The sequence below is a fragment of the Ursus americanus genome, chromosome 9 (genome assembly GCF_024610735.1).
Source record: "Ursus americanus isolate L20-20 chromosome 9, mUrsAme1.1.p, whole genome shotgun sequence".
Classification (NCBI taxonomy): Eukaryota; Metazoa; Chordata; class Mammalia; order Carnivora; family Ursidae; genus Ursus; species Ursus americanus.
In genome coordinates, this window is record NC_142135.1 from 43,031,778 (window position 1) to 43,055,122 (window position 23,345).

Consider the following 23,345-nt stretch of genomic DNA (forward strand, 5'->3'; position numbering starts at 1 on the left):
AGAATCTGTCCTATTTTAGAAATGTTGAAGTAGAGGAGCTTGGAAACATGAGCTAAAACTAAAGAGACGGGGGAGCTACCCATCCAGGTGTGATAAATGAAACTGGTGGGACTAGATGAGTTCCTTCAGGTAAAGAAAAAGTGCTAAGAGAAGAAAATGGTACTGAGCAGAGCCACCGGAGAGATAAAGAATGAACCTAAGGCATATGGTTCCAAGAGGCAGAAGATGGTCAACTGAGCTCAAACCTGCAGGGAAGACCAGCCAGAGGAGGAGCAGAGGGATTGGTAGGAAGTTTCACTGATGACCTCCAAAATATCAGTTTTGGAAAAGGGGGCAGAAACCAGGTCTCAGGATCCTGAAACAGAAGAGGATGGGGTGAAAAGGTAGAGAGTTAGCATTCTCTTTTCATGTCACCTGAGGCTCAAGGGTACTTGAAATATTTGTTGAACAAATGAGTACATCGATGAATGAATGGATACAGTGTTCTCCTCAGAACCAGGATGGCACATAAACAGTGGCTGGGGTCAAGAGATTAAAATGGTAAACAAAACACTCTTGAACAGCACATGTTGCATAAAAATATTTCCCTAATCAAAATCAATTTCCTGAGTGGTTTTCCCTCAATAAGCACACACAGTTTATTCCTGTAACTCATTTTTAATGAGCTCCTATGACTTTCATTTGTACTTTGTTTTTTATTTTTGTTTAAAATGCATTCTTGATTAATGGAGCCTTTAGAAATTTACCATGAGGCCCCATCTCCGTCTCAGTGGGGCCTGACGCTTGTATTCTTTGGGATTGAAGGCCTTTCAGCTGTGCTCCATTGATTTAGCTTCCCAGGTAATCGAGAGGCAACTCTGATACATAAGGAGTATATGCTGAAGTGAATTAACAAGAGGCCTAGTTGGGAAGGTAACATAAATAATAAAATAAATGGAAAATGAGAATCCACTCAGCTTTCCACCAGAAGTACCACCAAATAGTTATGTGAAGAAACGTATTTCTAATGGGGTTTAAACATAAAATTATGATTAAATTTTTGCTTTTCTGAACCTACAGCAAATTTCTCTTTGTCAGTACCTGTGGTTCTCAAATGAGAGCATGGCTTGAAATCTGTTAAAACACAGATTGCGAAGGGGTGCCTGGGTGGCTCAGTCGTTCAGTGTCTGCCTTCGGCTCAGGGTGTGATCCCGAGGTCCTGGGATCGAGCCCCACATCGGGCTCCCTGTTCTGCTGGGAGCCTGCTTCTTCCTCTCCCACTCTCCCTCTCTCTCTGGCTGTCTATCAAATAAATAAAATCTTCAAAACACACACACACACATATTGCTGAGTCATACTCCCCGTTTCTGATTTAGTAGGTCTGGGGTAAGGCCAGATAATTCGTACTTCTAACAAGCTCACAAGTGATGTGGCTGCTGCCGAACAGAGCCAGACATGCAAAGACCACCATGCGACCTATATCATATATTTTCATAACTTCTTTCTCCATTTTTCTGTTGTCCTTCAGAGAAAATGAGTCAAATTATCATTTCAGTGCCACTGCCCTGGCTTCTGTAAGTCTCTCTTGTGAAAAACAATAATAAATAAAGAACAAAACTTTAAAAGTAGAAACAAAGTGATGTTAGGAGTAACCAAGCCTGAGTTTCCAGTCTTCCACTCGGTTTCAAGTGGAATAAAGGTTTTATCTTAGTCAATAAGACGTTAGTGCCTCTTAAAAAATAAGAGCTCAGCTGAAATCATACAAATGTGATACAACTGTCTAGCACTAAAAAGTAATTCTCTTTCAATTGCAAAACATGCATAAAATAAACACTTGTGCCCATCAAAGTCTCTTAATACTTATCTAGAAAAGGAGGGTGGTGGTCATAAAATGACAGGAAAGAATAACACTCACTTGCCACACAGATCTTTAATTTTCCATTCTTTATTTTGTTTTTAAGTCAAAGAAGAAACAACACACCTAGAGTCTAAGCAAGCTAAAGGTAGATTATAATGCTTAAATTGGGATCTGTACAAGTAAATTATTTTTCTTCCTTTGCTTAATGTACCGGCAAAGAGAAGAGAGACAGCACGGTATCCTCAGTGGGGCATAATCTGACTCTGTGTGCAAAGCTGATGGGGCAAGTCATGTGAGGCTGTAAATGAGCTGCTCACCGGCTCTACACTTGAGCAATTCCAAAGAGGTTAGGGCCACGTTGATTAAAACATTTGTAAGAACAAATTAATATCTGAAGAGGTACCAGCTGTAGATTTCTGCTTATCTTCCAGTTCTAAAAGGTAAAGATTAAAAATAAATAAAATTTATTTTTATTTATTTAATTTATTTATTATTTAATAAAAAAAAACAAAATAAAATTAAAGCAATACTCAATAAGTATTTTTGAATAAAATAAACATTAACTCTCTCCAAGATTTCACAACATTAATTTCTAAAGGGCACACTATTCTATTTATGCTTAATTTGCTATTTTCCCACACACAAACAAATTAACTAGCTAAGAAAGGCATATTCATAATTAAACAATGGGGTGTCTGGGTGGTTCAGTCAGTTAAGTGTCTGTCTGACTCTTGGTTTCAGTTCAGGTCATGATCTCAGGGTCCTGAGATCCAGCTCCAAGCTGGGCTCAGTGCAGAGTCTGAGTCTCTCCAACTCCGAGCTGAGGCTCAGTGCAGAGTCTCTCTCCCTTTCCCTCTGTCCCTCCTCCTGTTCTCTCTTTCTCTAAAATAAATAAATCTTTTAAAAAGTAAACTAAACAAAATTCAAATGATAAAGGATTATCTATGTTTTTATCCAAATATTATCCTGTCTAGCTATAATGTGTTTGGGATGAAGATAAAAAACAATACAGAATCCACACAAACATGAGTTCTGTCCTACAGGGATGTTAAACTGATCAATCAACAGATATTTATTGAACTCCCCAATGGATATCTTGGTTTGGCCTCTCCAGCATCCATTTCCCATGGAAATTAATCCAATCTAATCCAGATTGGCTGGATTTCAGACAATTTGCCCAATACATGACTTAGGTTTTTGTACTTCAAATCTCTGTTTTTCATTCTCAATGCACAAAACAGGCAGTCAAAAAAGCCTGTTAGCCAACTTAATATAAATGTCTTCACCACTAATGCTGGAAATAATGGCAACTTAAAAGCTTACCATCTGTATACTTTATAAACAACTTCTGAAGTCAAGATAGCTCTCAAAGAATTCAAAACAATCACACAACTAGTAGTTTCACTTGTTGGCAGTGCTACTTACTTTTATCATGAACCCATTGGGCTGTCATCATCACAGTGAGAGATTTCATTAGTTTTGTTCACTCTTCCACAGAAGAACTATGAGGGCCCATTTAAAGATTCAAATACCTAAGCACAGTTATTAATCCATCCTTGAAAGAGTAATAGCCTCTCAACCTTGGTAGTAAATCAGTGGGGACGTTAAAGTCATACGTCATATCCCTTCTCATCTACCTCCAACAATGACTATGAAGTGCTCAGAGCATACATGGCACTACCAAATGATAAAATATTTGGGATGAAGGTGGAAAATGGTACATAATCTCTACAAATCTGACTTTATTCCTAAAAGGAAGTCTAGTTTATCAATCAGCAAACATCTACTGAAATCTCCAATCTCGTTTTTGTCTGTCCAGCATCTATTCACCATTATGCTGGCACAAAAGCCCATTTTTTCCTTTTGCTACCCATCCCTTTCACACATTTCAGTGTTTATGTTATGGAAGAGAGAGAATAACTGACCCCACTCCCTGGCTCAAGACAGCCATATAACTCAAGCCTGGCACATGACCCAAGACAGTCCAATAAAGCCAATGGACATCAGTCCTAGGGGCTTTCCCTGGATCTACGAAGAGAAGGAAGCTCTCCCTCTATTGCCAGAGGGCATAATGTAGGGTGGAATGAGTGCAAAACCAAGACAAAGGCAAGCAGAGACAATACACCGAGAAGGACAGATTCCTGATGATAAATTTGGGTTACGTGATCCAACATGACAAAATAGTCAGCCAGACCCATTCATTCCTAGACTTTTTTATTACTTGTTATTAGTTGGCTAGTTAGGGCATAAGTTGGGTTTAACTTGCAACCAAAAGTTCTGACAAATTATAAGCAATCTAAAACTTGAACCACATTAAGCAAAGTGCCAAGGATACAAAGATAAATAACAAATAATCTCTGCCTCAAAGAACCTTTTCAGTATTTAGTTGGAAAACTCATACATAAGCACAAAAAATAACTAGAAACAGAAGGCTCAACACCATGATAGGTTCTGTATTAATTCAGAGAAGGGAGACACCACCATAGGCTGCACAGTAAGCAAAATTTTGCAGTATAAGAAAATGGTGAGCTGGGTTTTGAAGGATGAGTAGGTTGTGACTGCCTGGAAAGGACACAAAAGGACATTCAAAAAGAGTGAGCTGTGAGAGCAGAAGTTCAGGAATGTGCATATTGTATTGGGGAAACAATACAGTATAAACAATAAATAGACCATAAAATGTTGAATCATGGACTATCAACAATAAGTGAATACATTAGTCCAGGGGTAAGAAGAACTCATAAAGTTTTCCAATATACACACATTATGTACAGTATTTTAAATCTATATGAGATCATAGTGATCAACTGGATTATAATGGCTAAGTGTTGAAATTGTGCTCAAAAGCTAAATGTGTTTTTTTCCCTTTGCATATGGGTCCAACCAGCTACCCCTGCTTACTACTGTAGCACATTTCATCTAGAGCTAAGGGCTATCAAAATAAACCATGCTAATATACTCCACTTAGCTGCTATTTAAGAAAACAGAACAAAGAATAGAGCCATGAACCAAGAGGAGGTTACACAAAGAAAGACAAACATAAACCAAGGAAACAAGTGGGGCCATACAGTTAATCTGATTTGCTTTGTCCAGTTTCTCCATGAAGTAAAAAGTTTACAGTAGAAACTACTAAAGACATTTTCTATTTCCACTGTGGTTTTAGCCATTTCCCTTGTGTCATTAAGAAACTGTATGGGCAGGGTTTGGGTTGGCTTTTGTTGCAGGCAGGAATGCAAAGGGTCTGTATCCCTCTTTCCCCTTCTTGGGGGTATCAAAGTTTAGTTAATTAGAATAAAATGTTTTGTTTCATTTTTTAGAAGTTTATTTTACCAAGGACCATTATTAGTTTTGTACTGAATATGAAACTTTGCTTGTAATTATTCTATAACTTAATAATTACTATTTCTGGTTTCTTTCAGTACTATTAAGTGTTTCCTGGAAATTTTACTAAGAAAAATGAACTCAACATAATTCCTTGGGAACATACCTTTCCATCTAGAGTCACTGGACACAGTAATGTTTTCATTAAAAAAAAAATGAAAGTCTCAAATACCTGACCTGTTAATATCCATTTAAATTTCTATGCCCATTTGTGGCATCATCACAATGGTTTCTACCAGTATGACACTTGTCCATTTGACATGAGCATGTTACAAAAGAATAATGACACGCCCTCTTATAGAGGACCTCTCTTCACAAGCCTCAATTAACATAACTTCAAGATTCTGTGGAAGATAATTACTGCTTTGGTTGTTGTTTACAGATAGAAATTGAAACATCTGAAAGCTCCTTTTTGTCAAGCTGAAGTTAGAAAAGGAAAAGGAATTGGTCTATGATTAGACATGCTTTTATTCTGAAGTATCTTTGTAGCAAAAAGCTTTAAAATGTGAAAATATACTACAGTCTAATTTTTCACCCTTTACTATTTATAGTGAAATGCATTATTTCCTAAAGCAAATGAATATATGATTACATTCTCTCCCTATTTAGGAAAAAGTAGTTTTTCACTTAAAGTTTAAAAACATATATTTACCATGCTTTTTTATTTTTTGAATGGTGGAATTGAGAGATTTTTTTTAAAAAATTCAACACATGGCTTATCAGTGACAATTACTGTCATATTTTAAACTGAGAAAAAATTATCAAGATACATATTAATATCACAGTATAAAGTAAAGCTTTGAATAAGGTTTCAGCATTATATGAAGCACAAAGCATAAGAAAAAAAAGTAAGATGGTTTCCTGTTTTCTTTGGAAAGGTATCATAGTAGGCAGAGTAATGTCCCCACCCCTTTGCAAAGATGTTCATGTCCTAATCCTTGGAATCTGTGAATACGTATGTTATTTTACATAGTAGAAGGGACTTTACAGGTGTGATTAATATAAGGACCTTGAGAAGTCCATAATTATTCTGTATTATCTAGGTGGACCCAATTTCATCACAAGGATTATTATTATTAAAAGTGGAAGAGAGAGGCAGAAGAGAAGATACAAACGATGTGATGTGAGAAGGACCAGATCTGCCAATGTTAGCTTTGAGGACAGAGGAAGGGGCCATGAGCCAAGGAATGTCAGTGGCCTCTAAAAGCTGGAAAGAACAAGAAAATGGATCCTCCCCTAGAGCCTCCAGAAAGCAATGCAGCCCTGCTGACACCTTGATTTTAGCTCAGTGAGACTCACGTTGGACTTTGACCTACTGAACTATACCATAATAAATTCTCGTTAAGACACCAAGTTTACAGCAATTTGTTACAACAGCAGTGGGAAACTCATATCACTATCATGTTCCCAATTAGTAGGACCATGAAAAGCATGACTATGATAGCCCCTCTAACACTCTGAAGCTAGAAGAGGCTTTGGTCTAATCCCTTCATTGCCCAGATAAGGAAATTAGTCCAGATACAGTGAGAAGGAAGGTGGTTTACCTTAAGCCTCAGAGTTCAAGCTAGAGACAGAACTAGACTCTAAGTTCACTAAACTCTTACTCAGTGTTAGAGTATTCCTCCCAGCTTCTTTCACCAAGGTAGGATTTTTATTACGGTTTAATAACAATGTGCAGAGCTCTCTGCAAGAATGAACAGTTGTTGGAAGTGCACACATTTTCAGATAATGCACAGAAGTACACTGCTTTGCTGTTCTGATCTACCTCCAACTGGCTAAACATATTCACTTGAATTACCTGCACAACACTTGAAACTAGTATGTCAGATAAAACTTGGGGTCTTGCCTCCCAGATCAGCGCCCTCTGGAGTTTTCTGATTTTCTCCTTCACACCCTTCTGCAGTTTCTTTTACCCAATCAATCAAGTTCCATCACCTTCCTCCTCCCATGGAGGTTCCTTTCCTTGCATTTTCTAATGCTACACCTTACACCCACACTAGGCAACCACTAATAGGTCTCTTTTCTTCAGCTTCTCTTCTCTTCAACCTCCAATTAATCCTGCACAGTACTGTCAATGATTCCTTCTAAAATACATCTTTCTTGATATTATTGGTTTGTCCCCACACACTCAGTAGGACTCCGTTTCCAAATGGGATCAAGTTCAAACTTCTTATTCTATCCTTTGACAGGTTCATAGAATTTGACCTCATTTTTTTTATAAGTCTCCTCTCTCATTCCATGAACCAATTAATTCACTGCCCTATGAACAAGATCCATTCTCCTCCATATCATTGTCTTCTAAAATATCCCCTCTGCTTCCTTCTCCATGCATCTGAATTCTACCTATGTAAAAGTCGCAGCATCTTTCTAGGTACCTTCCAGACCAGACAACTTAAAATGATCTCATCTTCCACTTATTTAACATTTAGTTTGCATTGCTAGTGGTTTTTTTTTTTTTCTTCATCTTTAGAGTTTAAGCTCTTAGATTTTAAACCATTTGGGACCAACTAGGTCCCCTACTTATTTGCCCTGTACTTAGCATCCAGAGTTTCCTGTTTAAAGCAGGACCTCAAATATTTACAGAGTGACCAAAAATAATTTTAAAAATCTAAGATGAACATTCAGAAGGACAACTCCTCCACACCGGCAGTGATAAAGACCAGCAATGAGCACTACTCTAAAGTTAACTGCTCCATTTAAGAAGTGGAGCCACACATTCAGATTTGCCCAGGATGGTCCTGGTTTCCTACTGGTTTTCCAGCTTATTAATAATGTTCACCTTCACTCTCCAAAGCATCTTGACTTCCGTAATACACTGTATGGTCATTCTGCCTGTAGGGCACTTTGGACTGTGGTAAGAGCAGAAACCAGAAAGAAAATCCTGTTCATGTTCCAGCCACCCATCCAGCTAAGCTGCATTTTCTCCTCCAGAGAGTGACCCTGCTCTCCCACACCATGTCCGCATAACCAATGTCCTTTGAATTTCATGTGAGAGGTTCAAACATTTTGGTGATGCACAGTTTCAGATAAATGTACTGAAGTTGAATGCAATCGGAGATTCTTTAGAAGAAAAATCATAGATATTGAATATAACTGTGACTCTACCCAGCAGTTTAAGAACAAAAGGCAGAGTTTTCTAAAGAGAAAAGAAAATTCAATGGGCTCCCAGAGGAATAGAAGTAATCAAGATACAGTGTGAGAGTTCATTTATACTATAATTGTTTTGCTATTTTCTGAATAAAATAATAAAGAACATTCACACCATTTCAATTTTTCTGAACAATAAATACATATTACTTTCACGACTGTTTAGAATTAGAAATGTGATGCCTTCTGATCCTCTTAGTGCCTAATGTACATTAAATTGACTAACCACTGCATAAATGTTTTAAAACCTACATTCATTTTCACAGTTGGCTGGCTGAAATGATCAGTTTCATAAATGAATGTCAGTGGTATCTAAACAGTAATAACTTTTTACTGCAAAGTAAGATTTTGCTCTATAAGTAATGAGTAAAATTATTAAATGTAATCTTATATTATGTTTCATTACTGGCAGCTTGTCATAAAAAAGGAATTAAGGTTGCAAATTTTCATTTATTTTCATAGAGTAGATCAGCATTTTCACTCATTTGTAGTGAAACCTACTCAATCTAATCTCTTTTGAGGGTAGTTTTAATTACATTACATCATTCAATACAGGGTTGAGAGTTCATGTTCCAAACTGTTCCCTCCCTAAACTCTTCAACTTTAAAGGTATCTGGGGAAATGTTAAGTTCAACTAACGTAACTATACAAAATGAAAACTATCAAATGCATATTGTGGGCCCAGGATTACTCTCAAGTGTTTGGAAAGGATTTTATGAGACTATTTAGGTTACCTCTAAGTCACTGGTTCAAATATGGCCCAAGTTGATAGTAACTAAAAAGGATTAGCTTTTGTTGCTATTTCAAAGATTTATATCATTAGCAATTAATACTTAAATATCAATTACACTGAAATTATTGATAATTCTATCATTGCTAAGGACTCGCTGCACTCAGATGGCAAGAGCTGTAACATTTGGAAAAACACAAAAGCATCTCGATGAATTATGGTAAATGTTAATACTTGATATTGCGTGAAACTTTTCATCAACTACTTTTTAGTCCTCATCTCACTACTTCATAAGTACCACATAATTTCACATTCACCTGAATAAAAGCAATTACAATTTGATATTTGGTTGCTTCTAGTTGTTTTATGTCAAGAATAAAGACCCATTTGTCATCAAGTGTCTCCCCCCCTTCAACTGTGCCTTCAGATGGCAAACTCCAGCAGAGACAGAACTTTCTGTAAAGCACACCAGAGCAACCAGACGTTGGCATTATCAAATGGGCTCTCCCTTCATGATAAAGTATTTACTCTAAAGGTCAGCATTCTCTAAGTTTCGTTACTGAAAAGATAATTAAGATATTAAATTTTTTAATAGAAAGGAAGGCTTCTAGGCAAACTAGTTTTTCTATAATCTCTCTCTACTTAAGTGGAAAAGCAACACAAAATCCTAAAGATAAATAAAAACAACTGTTTACCAACATGGTTAATCTGATTATCATCCCCATATAGGTTTGTGCACATTTTTATTCCAGAAACAGGGAACCAAACTACCCCACTAAAATAACATGTTTCAATTGTCAAGTACCTGATAATGTATATTCCAATTTAAATTTTCTTTATCCAATTTTTAAATATCCTTAAATTTATTTGGCATAATTTATAAATTCATACTATACACTTATTCTAATTCCACTGTTACATACTTCTTCACAGTCACAAACTTACTAAATGCTACTTGTTTAATGTCTTCAATTATTTTAATAAAGCTAGGATCAGTGGTTGTTTCAAAGCAAAACAATATTCCTTTTCAAACTTTTTCTTCTTACAATTTCCTGACACTCCAAAGTCTTTTGCTTATCAACTTATCTAGGCATATAATTCTAGATTTTGAGTTATTTTCTCTTAGTGTTTGAAGATATTATACCATTTTTTTCTGGCATCTGCTGTCAGTCCATTGTCCTTTCCTTGTAGGTGATCTATTTTATTAAAAATTTATCTTTAGCTCTTATAGCTCCTCTTTGGCATAATGCAGTTTTACCAAAATGTGTCTAGAGATGGATTTGTTCTTTTTTATTCTGCTTGGCACCCCATGTGCTTTTTCAATGTGAGGGATCATGTCTTTCTCCAATAACTGAATATTTTCTGCCATTTGCAAGTATTCACACCTAGGTCTCTGATTAATTTTTTTAACCATTATGTTTTTAACCCATGCTATATTTTTATGCCATGTTGTTGCTGTTTTTATAATGCACTCAGACATACGTAATGGATAAAAAGCTATTCTTATCACCCTTTAATTTTTTTTTAAAGATGTTATTTATTCATTTGTGAGAGAGAGAGCAAACAAGAGAGGAGGGAGGGGCAGAGGGAGAGGGAGAAGCAGACTCCCCACTGAGCAGGGAGTCCGATGCGGGGCTTGAGCCCAGGATGCTGAGATCATGACCTGAGCTGAAGGCAGAAGGCAGACGCTTAACCAACTGAGCCACCCAAGAGTCCCTCCCTTTTAATTTTTAAAATGAAATTATGTATACACCAAATCTCTTTATTCTCCTAGTCTTTCTTCCATCCTTATTGTTTCTTCAGTAATGACCAATGTTAATATGCATGAGTGCACGTGTGTGTGCATCTGTGTAAAATCCCAGAGGAAAATTCTTCCCTTCATCTGGCCTGAATTCCAGTGGTTCTGTGTTCCACTCCATAAGTCAACAAAGGAAAAGTCTCATCTCTCTTCCACCTAACAGGCTTTCAAATATAGGAAGGCAGCTGTTGTGAATAATTATACAACCATCAATCAACGAATTTATTTGCACTTTCTTTTCTGTTATAGAGTACAACAAAAAAGAGACCTGAAGGGGGTATCAGGAGGCATGAACTCATTCCTAAATCTGTTACGTTAATGATTTGAAACTTAAGATGAACAAGCTGCTTATCTTGTTTGGTTGCTTCACTTCTGAATGGAGGCAATGAAAACCAAGTCATAAAGTTAATATGAACACTGTGACCTCATGTTACTCGTATCACTCCTCGGGAAAGTTTCCCTTAAGCCTCCTGCTATAGGATGAATGTTGGTGTCCCTCCAAAATTCATGTGTTAGTCCTCATGACTAACATCCTGATTTTAGGAGATGAGGCCTTTGGGAGGTGATTAGATCCGGAGGACAGACTCCTCATGATTGGGATTAGTGCCTTAGAAGAGACCCCCTAACATCTTCCAACATGTGAGAATACAACAAGAAATGTGTGAACCAAAAGAGGGCCCTCAACCAACCATGCTGGTGGCATCTTGACCTCCGACTTCTAGCCTCCAGAACTGTAAGATATAAATTTCTGTCATTTGTAAGCCATTCAGTCTGTGGTATTTCATTATAGTAGCCTGAACAGACAGAGACACCCCCTAAGTAGCTGCTTGCTCTGTCTGTGATGCCATAGTGTGAGTATATAACACCTTATTATAATGCTCATAACACTATTTCAATAAATAGTCTGTGAGTTCTTTAATGACATGGACGGTCTTATTCATCTTCGGATCCTAAGAGGCTAGCACAGTACCTTGCACATAGTAAGCACCCACTAAGGTAACTAAAGGAAAAAAATACATACTCTAAGTGGGAAAGTACCACCACTATCCATTTTCTAGGGGTTTAAAAACTCTCAGAGCTGATCTTTTTGGCTTAATCCCTTAAGGCGTTGAAAAGATGAGGCTCATCATGTGGTAACCAAATTCTAGCCCCATTAATTCCCTAAAGTAGGCAGTACATCATCAAAACATTAAACCCTTCCTGAATTAGCATACAACACAGACTAATTTTAAGTTTCATCTTCTACTAGCTCTTTCCACAGCCTATAATCAGGCACATATTTCCCTAACCTCAAAATCTTTTGTCAAGCCTTCCTCACCCTCTAGAGAACATCCTATTGCTCTCCTCCCTTTACCCTATACATTTCATGAAGATTGGTTAAGACTTGTAGACTTCACTTCTTTGTTCCTATTTGGTTTCTGATCAATGCAACCTGTTTCCCATTTAATGACACAAAGGATACCATCTTCTCCCAATTTTCCAGCCCAGTTTTTTCTCCTCAGCTCTGAATCTCTCCACTTGGCACCTTTAACCAACTCATGCTTGAGCCCATAGTAGAGTAAGGGAATAGCCAAATTATCTCACCCAGAGAATAGTGTGGTAGAAAAGGACCAGAGGACAAAGGGACTTCAAGGTCAGAACTAGAAGGGACAGGGCACAGAAGAGATAAGCAGAATTCAATGGGAAGTGGGCAACTCAGCAGACTCCATCATGAAGGTAGGACCACATCTGAGATCTTGACAGGATGGCCATATACTTTGGAGGATGCCCACATGGGACACCACTCAAGAGCTCCAAAAGTTAGATCATACAGGAAGAAAGGGAGGAGAAGGAAATCCTGAGTGATCAAGATTATATCTTAAATGACCAAAAACATCCTAAAACTAACACATAAACTTGGAATTAACTAAAATAAGTTTTCCAATAGAATGAGGGCCCAAATAGAAGATAAGTTCAGCAGAAGAAAAAGAAAATCCTATTTCTCACACATCTGTGTTTCATAGTTAGAAAATCTGTGCTCGCACTACCTGATTTTGGCCCTCACTACCTCCCTGACTATATTTTCTCATTCTCCTTTGCTGACTCATGCTTTTGTTCACCCCTTTAATGATATCATCCTCAAGGATTCTGTCTTTCTGGCCTTTTTTTTTTTTAAGATTTTATTTATTTATTTATTTATTTGACAAAGAGAGAGGCAGCGAGAGAGGGAACACAAGCAGGGGGAGTGGGAGAGGGAGAAGCAGGTTTCCCGCTGAGCAGGGAGCCAGATGCAGAGCTCAATCCCAGAATACTGGGATCATGACCTGAGCCAAAGGCAGACATCCGACAACTGAGCCACCCAGGCACCCCTCCTTCTGACATTCTGACCTCACCATATAAGTCTCCTTGAGCAATCTTCATTCCCCTGGCTTCGAATATCTCACCTAAATAAATAAATAAAATCTCATCTTGCTACTCCATTGCTTCAACAACTATAAGTAGATGTTATGGGCTGAAACGTCCCTCACAAATTCATATGTTGAAATCTTAACCCCCAGTACCTCCAAATGTGACTATATTTGGAGATAGGATCCTTAAAGTGGTTATTATGTTAAAATGAGGTCATTATAGTGGGCCCTAATTCAATGTGACTGTGTGCTTTTAAGAAGAGGAAATTTGGACACAGACATGTACAAAGGGAAGATTACGTGAACACATGGAGAAGATGGCCATCTATGAGCCAAGGAGAGAAGCCACAAAAGAGTCCAAGCCTTCTGACACCTTGGTCTCATACTTCTAACCTCCAGAAATGTGAGAAAATAAATTTCTGTTGTTTAAGCCACTCAGCCTGAGGCACTGTGTGATGGCAGCTGTCACAAACTGTAACAAACCAATATAGTAGCTTCAAACCTAAGTTCAAACTTCACACACAAGAGCCATCCTGATCTCACACCTGCTTCTCTCTCTAACCTCATCTCTTATCTAAGTTTCCTGCACTCTTTGTGTAATTTACTTGCACAATGTTACCTTTGCATGGGCAGTTCCCTTACCAAAAATGCCTGTCCATCGGTTCTTTATTCTAATACCTTCCTATCACTCAAAGCATATTTACAGGCAATGCTTATTAAAATAATTTTAACATGTATTATGTATTCAAGTACCAAGATTAATCATTGTGCTAGGTCCCAGGGATAGAGAGAGAATGTCCCCATTTAAAGGAGATGACTTCTCATAGCACCCTATGCACTCCTCCATCACTGTACTTACACAAGACTGTAATAATTCTTTCTTTTCTGAAGGCCTTAATTTTTTAAAAAATCTATGCTATTAAGTATCTACTATGCACTAGTGTGCATCTACTGTGCTAAGCACCATCCATGTAGTACCTCGTGTATCATTCATCTCAGCCCTGTGAGATATGTACTATTATTATTATTGCAATTTTACAAATGCAAGTTTAGCCTCAAAGAGGAAATTAAGATGATGCAGGTGGTTAAGTGGCAGGGCTGGTCATCAACCCTAATTTGTCAGATTCCAATCACCTTCTTATACACTTCTTCTTGGAATGTGTAAGTTCCTGCGAGGCTGGAGCTCTGTATTCCCAGTCCTTGGTAAAGTACCCAACACACAGTAGGAAAAAAAATTCATGAGTTTGAGTAAATAAATGATGACAGAATAAGACTTTTTAACATGAATGCCTTAAACTCAGTTGAAGCAAATGAGAAATAACTGGGTTGAAAAGCATAGGAAAGATGGTCCACCATGTCTGGTTAAGAGCAAGGAATCACATACATGGGGGGTTCCCTCCGCAGAGCCTCTACTCAGAAGCTTTGTGAGCTGTGTACTCCAAGGTGTTTGTGTCATGACCAGTGAAAAGCAGAGTGTTGTGACAACTTTTACCAAGTAATATGGCATGTGTTATACTCATTAAATGTCTCTTGAATGTAACAATCAATTCCAGCTGGTAATGTGAACAATTCACAGATAGGTTACATAAGCAATCAGGATTACAGATTTACTCCCATCCTGAGAACCAACACACATTTCTATTTTCATTTTTACACTGATGATCTCTCTTCTCTTGGTATTTCACATCCAGCTGGCTTTGACTTTGAAATTTCTCTTCAACCATTATTTTACCTTAACATTAGCCTTCACTGGCAGCAGCCCTGCCAGATTTTTCTCTAAGACACATTTGATATAATATATTAATAACCTAATAGCATGGAAGAGCTGGTTTTCAAATCCAGATCTTGTGATTCATCAGCCTTTCTCAGAAATAAAATATGTACCAAGCACTGTGCTAAGCTCTCTATATTCTTACCACTCCTGTTCAACAGAGTCCTGAAAATCCTAGCCACACCAGTCAGGCTAGAAAATGAAATAAAAGGCACCCTAATAGAAAAGAAAGCAGTAAAATTGTCTTTGTTTGCAAATGCTATGATATTATGTAGAGGAAATCCTAAGACTCCTCCAAAAACCTGCTAGCACTAATCAACAAATTCAGTAAAGTCAACATAAAAAAACAGTCGTGTTTCTGTACACCAACAACAAAACATCTGAAAAAGAAATAAAGAAAGCAATTTCATTCACCAGCACATCAAAAACAATTAAGTTCTTAGGACTAAATGTAATCAAGGCGGTGAAAGTTCTTTACATTGAAAACTACAAGACTTTGATGAAAGAAACTGAAGGTACAAACAAACGGGAAGATATCCTATGTTCATTGATCAGAAGAATTAATGTTGTCAAAACGTCCATATTACCCAAAGCCATCTATAAATTATTTAATGCAATCCCTATGAAAATTCCAATGACATTTTTCACAGAAATAGAAAAATAACAATCTTAAAATTTGTATGAAGCCACAAAAGACCCCTAATGGCCAAAGGAATCCCCCCCCAAAAAAGAACAAAGCTGGATGCATCACACTTTCTGATTTCAAACTATATTACAAAGTTTACAGTAATCAAAACAGTACAGTACCAGCATTAAAAACAGGCACTTAGGCCAATGGAACAAAATCTAGATCCCAGGAATAAACCCTCACATTTATGGTCAACTAACGTTTGACAAGAAAGCAAGAATACTCAATACAGAAGGGATAGTGTCTTCGATACTGTTGGAAAAACTGGATAATTACTTGTAGAAGAATGAAATTGGACCCCTATCTTACACCACTCATAAAAATAAAGTCATGGACGAAATATTTAAATTTAAGAATTGAAACCGTAAAACTCCAAGAAAAACACATAAAGGAAAAACCTCCTTTTTACCTTGGTCTTGGCAGTATTTCCCAGATATGACACCAAAAACACAACAAAAGGAAAAATAAATAAGTGGGACTACACCAAACTAAAAAGCTTCTGCACAGCAAAAGAAACTCAGTGAAATGAAAAGGCAACCTGATACAAAATGAGAGGAAATATTTATGTTATATATCTGATAAAGGGCTAATATCCAAAATAAATAAAAAACTCACATAACTCAACAGCAAAAAAATTAATAACCTAATTACAAAATGGGCAGAGGAACCGAATAGACATTTTTTTCAAAGAGGAAACATACAAATGGACAACAGGTACATGAAAAGGTGCTCAACATCACTAATCATCGGGGAAATGCAATCGAAACCACAATGAGGTATCACTTCACCTCTCACAATAGCTATCATTAAAATGACAAGAGGTAAGTGTTGGCAAGTATATGGGGAAAAAATAACTCTAGTGCACTGCTGGTGGGAGTGCAAATTAGTACAACCACTATGAAAAACAGTATGCATGTTCTTCAAAAAATAATAAAACTACCATATGATCCAGCAATCCCAGTTCTGAGTATATATCTAAAGAAACTGAAATTCGTTATCTCAGAGAGATGTCTGCACTCTCATATTCATCACAGCACTACTCATGATGGTGAGTACAAGACATGGAAACAGCCTAAGTGTCTGTCAGTAGATGAACGGATAAAAAAGATGTCACACACACACACGAGAATACTATTCAGCCATGAGAAAGGAAATCCTGCTATTTGCTACAACTTGGATGGATCTTGAGGACATTGTTCTAAGTGAAGTCAGAGAGAGAAAAATGCTTTATAATAACACTTAAAATATAATATCGCTTATAATATCTAAAAAAGACAAACTCAGAGATACAGTAAAGTAGTAGAGTGGTGGTTGGTTGGGGTAAGAGAAATGGGGAGATATTGGTCAAGGGTACAAACTTCAAGTTATAAGATTAACAAGTCTAGAGATCAATGCAGAGTGGTAAGTACAGTTAATAATACTGTTTCATATACTTGAATGTTGCTAATTTAGTAAATTTTAGGTGTTCTCACCACAAAAAAGAAATAACTACGGTGGTAATCATTTTGCAATTTATAAATGTACCAAATCAACATGCCTTATGTAAACCTTAAACTTATAACTGTTATGAGTTAATTACATCTTAATAATGCTCAATAAAAAACATTATACTTTTACAGAAGTCAATTCTTAGATAAAAATCTAGTTAGTATTGGTTGACTTAGATAAAGACAAAGAATAAGAGAAGGTCTTAGGCTCTATTCACACAAAAGACTCTATTCCATTTACCTTTGGTGGAGGAACAAATTCAACACATTCCAGCCATATTGTTAAAAAGTACTTTCCACATATTGCGCATTTTCTTCTCTGAGAGATTATGTTCCTGACCTGTGGGTGCTGTTCTATGACGTGCATTATGAAAGGATTCTTTCCTGCTAGCTCATTCATTATAAATCTTGATGTTATTTCCTAGATTAAAACAATATGGTTCCTCAGATTATTTTTAAGATAACTATTTTATATAACAATGATTCTCATTTCACTAATTTACATTTTTGGACTATTTCTCACAGTTACTGTTAACTTTCCATAATATTTATATATGTAACAAGTTATATTGCTAGTGACTGACATTATAAATTAGTTTTCAATAAGAAAAGCAAGTTACTTCCATTTCAATATTTCTATGTCTCTTAAATACAGGAATCCAAATTATTAAAAATTTACATCATTAAAGTTTAGGTTCAAATTTTGTACCTCTCATTAAAATAAGTAAGGACTGTACAAATATTCAGACTGGACCCAAAAATTGAGTCTGTCCTATTTACTAACCTCTAAATTCTTACTACTTAAACTGCGATTCATGGACCAATAGAATCTGCATCACCTCAAAACCTATTAGAAATGCAGATTTCCCGGGGTGCCTGGGTGGCTCCGTTCATTAAGCTTCCAACACCTGATTTTGGCTCAGGTCAAGATCTCAGGGTCCTGAGATTGAGCCCTGTACCAGGTTCCGTACTCAGCAGGGAGTCTGCTTCTCTCCTCCCTCTCCCTCTGCCCTTTCTCCCGGCTGTCTCTCTCACTCTCCCTCCCTCTCTCTCTCTCAAACAAATAAATAAAATCTTTAAAAAAGAAGAAGAAATAAAATCTTTAAGAAAGAAGAAAAGTTTTATGGTTTCAATTCTTAAATTTAAATATTTCGTCCATTTTGACTTTATTTTTATGAGTGGTGTAAGATAGGGGTCCAATTTCATTCTTCTACAAGTAATTATCTAGTTTTTCCAACAGTATTGAAGACACTATCCCTTCTTTCTTCTTCTTTCTTTTGTTCCACTGGAATTAGCCCTTCCAGCTGCACTCCAGACCTACTGAACCAGAATCTGCCATTTGAAAAGGTTCCCCAGGTAATCAGTATGGCTGCTGAACTTTGAGAGGCACTGGTCTAAGTTACCCACTGCAGTGAGAACCTGAATAGAGTCATAATGATAAAGAGTACTGATTTCTATTACCCAAATCTCTGAATTCAATCTGTGTTAAACCTATCCACCCAGCCATGTCCAGAAACTTCATTTTAGGTAATAATTATAATATTAAATAATTAACAAAAGGGGTGGTGAGAAAATAGAAGCTGGCTTTTACCATGACCACCAACAATATCATCATCTTAAAGTAAAACACTATATAATACATAAAATTAAATCTTCACTGATGAAGCAAACAATATAAACATTTTATTTACTCCATTAAATGAGCCTCGTTGTGTGTGCTGGTAGCATGGAAGTCCCATATAAATGTCACAAAAACACTGCATGAATTTTAACAGTTTATGGGACCATTTTTTTTCTGGCCAAAGTGAAAGATTTCCCTCTGGTATTAAGTTAGCCCAAATCAAGCTCTAATAGGGATCTTTGGGAATACATACATACATACATATATGTGCAGACATAATCTTTACTCATTCACCCCAATCAAAATAACAATAAAATTCTGTAAATTGTTGTCTCCCTGTTCCTTATTACTCTATCCCTTCCATTTACCAAGCATCTGAGAAAACTGCCTTTCTACAGCAAACAGCCTGAAGCTTGGGTTCCTTAAATGTCTCATCCTTCAACAGCACAACCTCCTACCTACTTCAGCTCTTTCTCCTGGATGGTTACATAAGAAGGTCATCCTTTCTGAAAAATTACTCTTTCACACTAATATCACCAGGACTCCTAAATTAGATGTCCATTATCAAATCCTTTTCAACTACTTACACAGAGCAGTGTTTGTGATTCAGAATGAAATACTGATTTTAGAGGTAAGGTTTTAGCTGCCAGATCTCAATGGCTAGGTCTCACAATAAAGCAGAAAACGAATAAATAAGGATTCACTCCCAAAACAGCAGATGGTAGAAAAATTTGCTGAAATACATGGGACCTATAAATAGGTCACAATTCATAGAGTTCACTTTTTCCATTTATGGTTTCTGGAACCAAGCATGTTTGTTGCACTTGAGATGTCTCTTGACAACTCTTACATTACCCATTAATTATGTTCTTCTCGTACTTGCGGCCAATATGTTACTTTGGAAGAATAACATATACCACTGAAACGTGAAGTTATGACTTGGAACTGCTAGTATATGTAAAGTAAGATGCTATTAGCAGGAACAACAGCATCTTTTAGGACACTTCTTAAAGATACAAGCAATGAAGTTTTGAGAACATACAACTTGATGATGGCCTAATTCTAATGTTATTTAAAAGCCAAAAAATCTTTTATGAACAAATAAATTGTTCCATCTGAACGGTTTATATAATATTTTGTTAGAATATTTGTTAGCTAACTATACGTATGTCAGAGATTATTCCTATCTTAAACCATCATATATCAAAATCAGTTTCAGCTGAATTTTTATTTTTCCTTACATCAACTAATTTGAATTTTTAAATCATCCATATACAAATTATATTTTTATAAATATTAAAAATTATAAAATGTAACAACAATTATGAAGCCTTATGACCGGCACTAAAACATCATCAAGAGGAAGGATTCTTAGAGCCAGACAGATAAATAGATAGAAATCCTAGCTCTACAACTTATTAGCAGTGTGACCCTATCTGGCCAAGTCCTTATTAATTCTCTAATCTTATATACCACACTTGTAAAATAGGAATTTTTTCTAATACGATCACACAGAATTCAGATAATTAAATTAGATAATGCGGAAAAAACTCTTAGCATCTACCGGTGCAGTATGCTTTAGTTAATATTTTGTTATAATCTGGTCATAAACATTAAATTTTAGCTCATAAATCTTTGAGGTGAAGAAAGGTTTTTAAAAATCTTAAGGAAGGCATAGCCTAAATCAAAGCTCTACAATTCTTTGACAGGTCAAGTAGTTTAAATCAGGGGTACCTGGCTGGCTTATTTGGTGGAGCATATGACTCTTGATCTTAGGGTTGTGAGTCTGAGCCCCACACTGGGTGCTGAGATCACTTTAAAAAATTAAAAATCATAACAGATATTTTTTTAAATAGTTTATATAAGTAATGTTACCCAAATATCCACTAGAAATGAATTTTACTTTAAATACAAATATGAATTGTATAATAAGTTTGGCACCTTCCTAAGAAAAAATCTTCGAGATACTTTCAAAAATATCCAAATCATTAATAGAAGTAAAATCACTATTTCCACTAAGTACAATTGACCCTTTTGAACAACATGGGCTTGAACTGTGGACTCATCTATCAATGGACTCTTGGGCTGCTTCCATAATTTGGTGATTGTAAATAATGCTGCAATAAACATAGGGGTGCACGCATGTCTTTGATTTAGTGTTTGTGTAGTCTTTGGGTAAATACCCAGCAGTGGACTTACTAGATCATATTGTAATTCTATTTTTAATTTTTTGAGGAACCTCTGTATTGTTTTCCATAGTGGTTGCACCTGTTTGCATTCCCATCAACAATGCACAGAGTTCTTTTTCCTCCACATCCTCACCAACACATGTTGCTTCTTGTGTTTTTTATTTTAGACATTCTGACAGGAGTGAGGGAATATCTCATTGTGGTTTGGGTTTGCATTTCCCTGATGATTAGTGATGTTGAGCATTTTTTCATTTGTTCTTGGCCATCTGTATGTCTTCTTTGGAAAAATGTCTGTTCCTATCTTCTGCCCATTTTTAATTGGAGTATTTGTTCTTTTGGTGTTGAGCTGTATAAGTTCTTTATATTTTTGGGATATTAACCCCTTGTCAGATATATTGTTTGCTAATATCTTCTCCCATTTAGTAGGTTGTGTTTTTGTTTCGTTGATTGTTTCTTTAGCTGTACAGAAGCTTTTTATTTTGATGTAGTCCCAATAGTTCAATTTTCCTTTTGTTTCCTTGACTCAAGAGACATATTTAGAAAAAAAGTCAGAGAAATTACTGCCTGTGCTCTCCTCTAGGACTTTTATGACTCATGTCTCACATTTAGGTCTTTAACCCATTTTCAGTTTATTTTTACGTATGGTGTAAGAAAGTGGTCCAGTTTCGATCTTTTGCATGCAGTTATCCACTTCTCCCAATACCACTTGTTAAAGAGACTGTCTTTTTCCAATTATATTCTTGCCTCTTTTCTTGTAGATTAATTGACCATGGGTTTATTTCTGGGCTCTCTATTCTGTTCCACTGATCTATGTGTCTATTTTTGTGCCAGTACCATACCATTTTGATTACTACATCTTTGTAGTATATCTTGAGATCTGGAATTGAGATTCCTCCTGTTTTGTTCTTTTTTAAGATTGTTTGGGCTATTTGGGGTCTTTTGTGGTTTCATACAAATTTTAGGATCATTTATTCTAGTTCTGTGAAAGACACTGCTGATATTTTGATAGGGACTGCGTTAAATCTGTAGATTGTTTTGGGTAGTGAGGCCAATTTAACAATATTCATTCTCACAATCTCTGAGCATGGACTCTCTTTCCATTTGTTTATGTCATCTTCAATTTATTTCATCAATGTTCTACAGTTTTCAGAGGACAGGTCTTCACCTTTTTGGTAAAGTTCATTCCTAGGTATTTTATTATTTTTGGTGCATTTATAAATAAAAATGTTTACTTAATTTCCCTTTCCGCTGTTTTGTTATTAGCGTATAGAAATGCAACAGATTTCTGTATCATGTGATACAGATTTTGTATCATGTGAGTTTACTAAATTCATTTATCAGTTATAGTAGTTTTTTATAGTCTCCTGCTCTTGCAGGTAGTGGCCTTATGAAGGAGAGATCCTGTGAAGTCCTGTAGTATAATGTCCCCTGTTCATCACAATCTGGAGTTTCAGGGGTGTCTCCTATGTGAGTTGCGTCTGCCCTACTGTTGTGGCTAAGCTGTACTTGTCTCAGTCCAGTTGTCAGCAATGGCTCACTTTCCCTGTTGCTGGCAGGGTTTGGTTTCTCTGTTGTTAATGGGCCAATCTGGGGCTGCCCTGGGCTTGAGTTGGGTCAGACCAGGCGTTTGTCAGAGCTGTATAGCACCAAACTGCAGGGCACTCTCCCTGTGTTGTACCCCAGTGTTGGGGCAGGAGAGCTTTCATTGATGGGTGAAGTCTGTAGTTAGACCAGATGTTTGTCCTCAGCCCACTGCTGGGGCTGCAGTTTAACTGGTATGTGTGGTTATCTCCCACTCTCCCCAGGACAGGAGTCACTTTGGAATGGTGCTGGCCCCTATTGGGGCTGCCTGTACAATGCCATGCTTGTGGCATAGCTTTGGACTCTTGTGGGGGGCAGGTTGGAGGGGGTCTCCTCAACAGGGGAATGCAAGGGCAGGACACATAGTATCAGCAAGTTTTGGGCAGGTCTACTGTGGGAGGGGAAATGTAGCCAATTTGGAAAACTCCTGGGGAGGCCAGGATTGGAGGGAGTGAGTGTGCAGAAGAGCCTGGGTATGGAGTACACTGTTAGCAAGCTATGTGGAACGATCACACTCTGCTGGTTCTTGCAAGTGTTTGTGTATCTAGGCTGGGGGTGTGGGTGGGAAATAGAGCCTTCCAGTGCTTTTGTTCTTAGAGAAGTCTCCCAAAGATCCCTGCCCCTCCTGCACAAGCTCTGAGATAATAAACAAATATCTCTCCCATACACCAAGTGTTTTTCAAACTGCAGCTTCTATGCTGTATCACTGGGGCTGTTAGGCTGTCCCTTTA

General features: G+C 36.9%; 1 protein-coding gene across 2 annotated transcripts in view; it reads right to left on the bottom strand.

Annotated features, from left to right (window-relative positions):
- Positions 1-2,015: 2,015 nt before the first annotated feature.
- Positions 2,016-23,345, bottom strand: part of LRRC69 (leucine rich repeat containing 69) — a 78,688-nt gene continuing 57,358 nt past the window's right edge. For both annotated transcript variants that reach the window (XM_045805640.2, XM_045805639.2), the window contains 2 exons: positions 17,465-17,644; positions 2,016-2,270 (listed from right to left, as the gene is read on the bottom strand). In XM_045805640.2, coding sequence (XP_045661596.1) covers positions 2,160-2,270; positions 17,465-17,644 — 291 coding nt within the window. In that variant the 3' untranslated portion in view covers positions 2,016-2,159. The remainder of the gene's footprint in view (positions 2,271-17,464; positions 17,645-23,345) is intronic.